The sequence below is a fragment of the Acanthochromis polyacanthus genome, chromosome 6 (assembly GCF_021347895.1).
Source record: "Acanthochromis polyacanthus isolate Apoly-LR-REF ecotype Palm Island chromosome 6, KAUST_Apoly_ChrSc, whole genome shotgun sequence".
In the NCBI taxonomy this organism is placed as follows: domain Eukaryota; kingdom Metazoa; phylum Chordata; class Actinopteri; family Pomacentridae; genus Acanthochromis; species Acanthochromis polyacanthus.
In genome coordinates this window covers 44,068,896-44,075,883 of record NC_067118.1, presented here as the reverse complement: position 1 = coordinate 44,075,883, position 6,988 = coordinate 44,068,896, and the positions used below count along the sequence as shown (strand labels likewise).

The 6,988-nt window shown below is 43.9% G+C and overlaps 1 protein-coding gene across 4 annotated transcripts in view; it reads right to left on the bottom strand.

The window, feature by feature from the left end:
• Positions 1-959: 959 nt before the first annotated feature.
• Positions 960-6,988, bottom strand: part of LOC127534415 (protein NLRC3-like) — a 67,409-nt gene continuing 61,380 nt past the window's right edge. For 2 of the 4 annotated variants that reach the window (XM_051949517.1, XM_051949519.1), the window contains 2 exons: positions 2,762-2,935; positions 960-1,483 (listed from right to left, as the gene is read on the bottom strand). In XM_051949517.1, coding sequence (XP_051805477.1) covers positions 1,474-1,483; positions 2,762-2,935 — 184 coding nt within the window. In that variant the 3' untranslated portion in view covers positions 960-1,473. Of the gene's footprint in view, positions 1,484-2,761; positions 2,936-3,575; positions 3,695-6,988 lie in introns of those variants that run through there. The other 2 variants (XM_051949520.1, XM_051949518.1) reach the window with 2 other exon arrangements.

Here is a 6,988-nt window from a genome sequence, read left to right as displayed (position 1 = left end):
TTCTGATACATGCCACGATAGCAGTGTCATCAGAGTATTTCTGAATGTGGCAGGACTCAGTGCTGGATTTAAAGTCAGATGTATACAGAGTGAACAGGAATGGAGCCAGGACTGTTCCTTGTGGAGCCCCAGTACTACTCATTAATGTCTCAGGAACACAGTTCCCCAGCCTGACAAACTGTGGCCTTCCTGTCAGGTAATCTGTAATCCATGAAACACAGGAAGGATCCACTCCCATCTCTGTGAGCTTGTCTTTGAGGATGGTGGTTTGGATTGAGTTGAATGCATTTGAAAAATCAAAGAACATGGTTCTCACATAAACTCCAGGTTCCTCTAGATGAGACAGGGCACGGTGAAGCATGAAGAGGATGGCATCATCCACTCCAATGTGTTCTTTGTAAGCAAACTGCAAGGAATGGAGTTTGTCTTTGACCTCAAGCCTCAGGAGATGTAAAACCAGCCGCTCCAGAGTTTTCATGATGTGTGAGGTCAGAGCAATAGGTCTGTAGTCATTTAGTTCGGCCGGACATTTGATTTTTGGTACTGGTACAATACAGGATGTTTTCCATAGATCAGGCACCCGCCCCAGCTGTAGACTTATTAAAATACTACTTATTAAAATACTGAATTTTGATGTGGACTTTATTCAACAGTTTTCATGTTTGTTTTTAACAGACAACATCCTGAATAAATGAACACTTTTTTCTGTGATTTTTTTTCCCAGATTATATGTAAAAAAAATTGTAACACAAAAAATGCTTAAAAAATTGCTGTAACACAGCAAATTTGTAAATTAAGTGTTAAAACGTATCATTTTTAACTGTTAATACACATAATTTGTATTTAAGATGAGAACAAATTTCTGTAAAATAATCAGATTTGTTGCTGATTTACATACAGCAAAAATGTTGTAAAAGAATGAATTACTATTAATTAAAATATAGATTTTTGATGTGGACATTATTTACAGTTGAACATGGAAGTTAATACTTTTCTGGGATTTTACTAGATATTGTTTGTAATTTACAAAACAAACAGAACTGGTTGTAAAATAATGATCATTTTTTACAGTCATGGTATCATGTGAACATTAACGGGGAAATCTGTGTTTGTTTTGTTTCTTGTGAACTTAATTTCATGAGTTGAGTGAACTCTGAGCTGTTCATTCATTCAACTCAATATTTGAAGAAAAAATGCCTCAAGTTCTACAAATTCATGTTTTTAAGTTCTAAAGTGGTCTGAAAAGAAAAATGAGACATTTTAAGTTCAAATAATTAGTAATTAGTAAAACTGCTGTATTTCTCTAAAGTAAACTAGAACAGATGAGTTGATGTGACTGAATGAATTCCTGATGTTTTACAGTGCAGTAACATGGTCCAGTCAGAGTCTCTACACACCAGCTGCTGCTGCTTCAACATCTGGATCATCAGGACACACTTCATCCTCTCAGCACAAACACCGTCCTGATCAGCATCACTTCCATCTGCAGAGAGAAGAAGAAAGAGCAGAGGAGATCAATGAGTTTGATCAGCAGCTCATCAGGACTTCAGTCGTGTTCAGAGCAGCAGCTTCATGTTAACGTGTTGGAGTGAACACACTGAGCTCCAAGCTCACACACTGCAAGAAAAGCCAGACTATCAGTCCTGTGAATTACAGAAAACCTACCAAGTTCATGGCAGTTATCAGCAGTTCACAGGCTGTGAACTCCAGGTTTGTCTGTGATGTAAACTGCTGTAAACAGATCCTGATGTGGGGTTGGGGGGTGGGTGTGTGGGGCAAGAGGGGCATGAGACTTCACACCTAGGGCATTACAGAGGAGTGAAAAACTAATTAGCATCTGGTCTGTCTGTCTAGTGTTACTCAGGACACCCACTGGATGAAACGAGACAAATCAGATCATTTTACCCTCTGCCACCCCTACCCTATTCCCATATGACTTTTCTTTTTTTTCCGTTTCTTAAGACAGGTGGCGCGCTACACAGTGCAGCAGCCTGAGCTGCCATTGGAGCGGCTCAAATGCACTTTCGTTGTATACGAAAGTGTGCAATGATAATAAAATTGATTCTGATTCTGATTCTGATTCATGACAGACAAAAAAAACATGTCATGATTGGTTGATAGATCTGTTCCTATTGGTCAGCCCCTGGACCATGAAACCTAAAGGTGAGTGTCCACTAGATGTGATTTTCCTGCATGTAAACACGACACATCTGAAAATCACTCACATGGTGGGCGGTCAGTAGCAGAGCACAACATTGTCACATGACAGCACTCGAGCAACAGCTGATCACTACGTGGTCATGTGACCGAGCTTTCAGCTTGATGGTCCAGCAGACAAGTCGGAAAAACACAGCGGCTTGGAAGCAAACGTTCTTCAAATCTTCAGCAAAAAGTATTTCTGAAAGCATTTGAGGTGAGAAATAAGCTGTGCAGCAGCTGTTCACTGAAGCTCAAACATTGTCATGTGACAATTTTGTGGCTCTCTAGTGACGTCCACCATGAGTGTGATTTTCAGATGCAGTTCGTTTACATGCAAGAAAATCACATCTAGTGGACACGTGGCAAAACACACCATGACAACAAGCTTGTGGCTCCTCTGATTGGCTGACTGCTGTCTCTGTGTTTCTGCCTCCATTCTGCTCTCACAGCTTCACTGAGAAGCTGCAGGTTTACAGGAGACACTGGATCTTTGCTTTGATACTGACTGTGTTTAGTAGAAAACTGCTGGAAGCAGCAGAGACTGATGGAACCTTCTACTGACCTCAGAGCCTTCAGGCTGCAGTCTGGACTCTCCACAAGATCTAACAGATGTTTGACTGATGAATCCTGCAGGTTGTTCTCACTCAGGTCCAGAAATATCAGATGGGAGGGGTTGGACTTCAGAGCTGAGACCAGAGAATCACAGCTGATCTCTGACAAACTGCAGCTCCTCAATCTGAATAAAGAACAAAACATGTGTATAAAATCATTGATGATCCATCAGATGTGTTCAGGTTCTGAATGTGCAGATCAACATTACTTTGTCCTCATCAATCAGCTTTTCTCTAAAAGCAGCAGAGTGACTTTGTCCTTCTCTTATTGTGGATCATCATCATGTCAGCCTTCTACACACATCATCCACATGTCAGCACAACATTCATCCACCTATTCATGTCCACACATCAATAACATGCTGCATCATCAACAGGATCAGGATCAGTCAAATAAAACTCAACTCAACACAAACCAAAGAAATATTTCTACTACAGTCAGTAAACTTTGTATAAACTGATCTGAGTTCAGAGGATCTTCTGGATCCAGATGTGACTCTTTAGTGTAAATTACAAACATTCATTTATTTTAACAACTAACACTGAACATTTTCTAAATTTTCTGCAGAAAGCACACAACTGTTGTCACAAAAATATGAACCAGAGCAGATTTACAGCTTCATGGATGGAAGTTCTGTTGAACATAAATGAGCTTCAGTTGTCATTAAACACATCAGATCTACAACAGTAACAGACAGACAGTGAACTGACATCAGAGTCTTCAGGATGCAGTCTGGACTCTCCAGAAAACCACTCAGATGTTTCACTCCTGAATCCTGCAGGTTGTTGTAGCTCAGGTCCAGATGTTCCAGATGGGAGGGGTTGGACTTCAGAGCTGAGACCAGAGAATACAGCTGATCTCTGACAAACTGAAGTTCTGTAATCTGAATAAAGAATAAAAGATTTGAGTCGAGGAGACAAAGTTCCTGCTTGAAATCATTCAGAGTTTCATCATGAGTTCAGAGCTGAAGAAGCTTCAGAATGTCCAAGTTTACAAAATGGAAACTCCAAACAGCTGAAGCCAACAGGATGCAGCTTCAAACAGTCCAGCAGAAGCAGTGAAGAAGAGCTCTCATTAATATTAATGACAACATGCTGCTGCTTCAATTAAGACGGAGTGACTTCTGTCATGATTCCTCCCTCTCCTGCTCGGCAATCAGACAATCACCAGCGGCTGTGACAAAGCGTGGCTGCGCCCAATCTGTAATCAGCGCAGCATAAAGCCTGATTCTCTCTGCCACTCCAATGCCAGTTCATTGTTCTCATTTACCCTGCGACACGGACACTCAGCTGCATCCTGTTCATGCCAGACCACGCGCTCTATTTCTCCGTTTATCATCTCCTACACATTGCTTCCTGGACTCAGCTCACTCATTCGGACTTTGTACCTGTTTTCCCTGTCATCGGTTCACCCCCTGCATCGGCTCTGTCAGTTCTCCCCCCTCATCTACCCATCAGATACTGGACTGGACTTTCCGTAAGCCTCCTTCCCTTTTTTGATTTAGCTTAGCATAGGTTCTGTTACCCTCGGCCCTAGGGTCCGCCTTCTGTTACTTTAGTTTAGTTTTTCCTCCCTGTTGTTTTCCTCCGGCTTTCTCAATTCAGTGTTTTCTGTTCATTTACACTTTTCTTATTAAATCATAATTTACTTCTCCACCCTGTCTAAGCCTGCTGCTTGGGTTCTCCCCTTTGTTGTGTGACAACTTCAGCTCTGAAACTCTGCAGCTCCACCAGTGGCTCCATCCACACAAACTCATGCTGAGCAACAAACACAAGAAAAAACACTGTGACATTTGCATTTGTACAGTGCAGCAATGGATGTACAAATGGCGCTTCCCCTACTTTTTCAACTCTTTTTTTCGGAACTCTTAAGTTTGTCAGTTGGCGACCCGTTCAAACACGGCGCCATTGTTTACAGTCGGGGGACCAGCTGTTGGCACTGAGCCAGACCAGGCAGTCGTGGTGGGACAGATTAACCCTTTGGGCGCCAGAGTTTTTTCAATAAAATATTCAGTTTTGATATCATTTAAAGGTTGTAACTTGAAAATGGTTGGAGATAAAGGCAAACTGTAAATGAGAAAAATCATCAGTATGACCCAAAGTTTGTGATGGGAGTAAATTCACTCATCTAATTTGCATATTATGATGTCACCAGATGGCGGACATATGGATTGCATAACTTTATTGATGTTTATCGACCAAGATGGCATTGTTTGGCTCAGAATTTGTCAGATCCCTGTCTCCATGATACCCAACAGGCTTATCAAAATGTCTGATCCACTTGTGATACCCTTCCTCATCTGTCAAGCAAACCCAGCCATCATCATCGTCATTTACGACGGGGCCGTGAATGCCACTGCAGCCTCCACCATTATTATCAGTGCATTTTCTCCCGTGTCTGCTGCTATTTCCGCATTTTTTTTTCAACCCCCGCTATCCCCCTCATCCTTAGCGGTGTTCTGATCACCCCTGCTACACCCACCACGTCCCCTCTTGCCACCCCGGACCCCGTGAAGCAAAGCATCGGTTCCAGTATGTGCTGCTTGTGGACTGTCATGGTGCACCCACCCGCTGCCGTTACGCACAGACGCAACGTCACTTTCTCTCTCACTGGACGACTGAACATCTTCATCAGAGGGTGAATATTTCTCTTCGGAATCTGAGTAAGCCATTATTTGACAAAGTACTTTGTCAGTGTTGACCAGACCTCTCGGTACGGTGAGTTTTCTCACTCTAAAATGCGTCGTCTTGCGCTCTGTTACGCTCCAACGGCGAGTCTCGTCTCCTCGGTTTTCAAACTCTGTAAACTCCTAAACTTTGAATGAAAACACGCCCGCAACTGATGCTCAGATTGAAGTTTCAGATGTCCGCCATCTCCTGGTATAAAGTATTAACTGCATGAGGCAGTATATTTGAAGCTGTGGCTTTATGTTCAGCAATGTTGCTTGTCGCAATATTGCGACTTTGGCGCTTAAAGGGTTAAGCGAGATCCCAGCGGAGCTCCGGAGAAGGAGGAGAGGATGCAGAACAGAAGCGAAGCACCGGGAGAAGAGGAGACGCTACAAGCTGTCCGTTCCATCCGTAATAATGGGAAATGTCAGATCTCTCCCGAACAAGATGAATGAGTTGGCGGGGCTGACCAGGGAGCAGTGGGAGTATAGGGAGAGTGGCCTCTTGATGTTTACCGAGACATGGCTGAACGAACGGACTCCAGACTCAGTCCTAATTCTGGATGGTTTTCATCTCGTCAGAGCAGACCAAGACGTGATGGAGAGCGGTAAGAGGAAGGAAGGGGGTCTGGCGATGTATGTGAATGAGAGATGGTGTATTGTTGGGCACATTAGCGTAAAACAGCGGCTTTGCACTAAGGATGTTGAATTACTGGCTGTCAGCCTGCGTCTGTTCTATCTGCCCCGGAAGTTTTCACATGTAATAGTGGTTACTGTGTACATCCCACCCTCGGCTGATGCAGCAGCAGCCTGTGAACTCATCCACAGTGAAGTGTCCCAGCTGCAAACATCTCACCCTCAGTCTCTTATTATCATCTCAGGAGACTTTAATCATGCATCGCTCTCTGCCATTCTCCCCATGTTCACTCAGTACGTGACGTGCAAGACTAGAGACAGTAAAACCCTGGACCTACTGTATGCAAACATCAAAGATGCATACAGCTCCTCACCCCTCCCCTCGCTGGGCAGCTCAGATCACAACCTGGTGAGGCTGCAGCGCATTTACATACCTATGGTGAAGAAATAACCCCCCACCATAAGGTATGTGAAGAGGTGGTCTGAGGAGGCCACTGAGGCGCTGCAGGACTGTTTCGAGACCACAGACTGGGATGTGCCTGTGTGGTCTACACATGACATTGATGCACTAACAGACAATATCACTGAGTACATTAACTTCTGTGCAGAGAACATCGTACCGACCAGGAGAGTACGGTGTTTCTCTAACAGCAAACCCTGGGTGACCTCAGAACTGAAGACCCTGCTGAAGGAGAAGAGGAAGGTTTTTGGATCTGGGGACAAAGAGGAGCTGAGGAGGGTGCAGAAGGAGATCAAGGCGGACAAGGCCAGCTACAAGACCAAGATGGAATCTCACCTGAAGGATAATAACACGAGGGAGCTCTGGAAAGACCTGAGATCCATCTCTGGCTGCAGCGGAGGCCATGAGAGGGG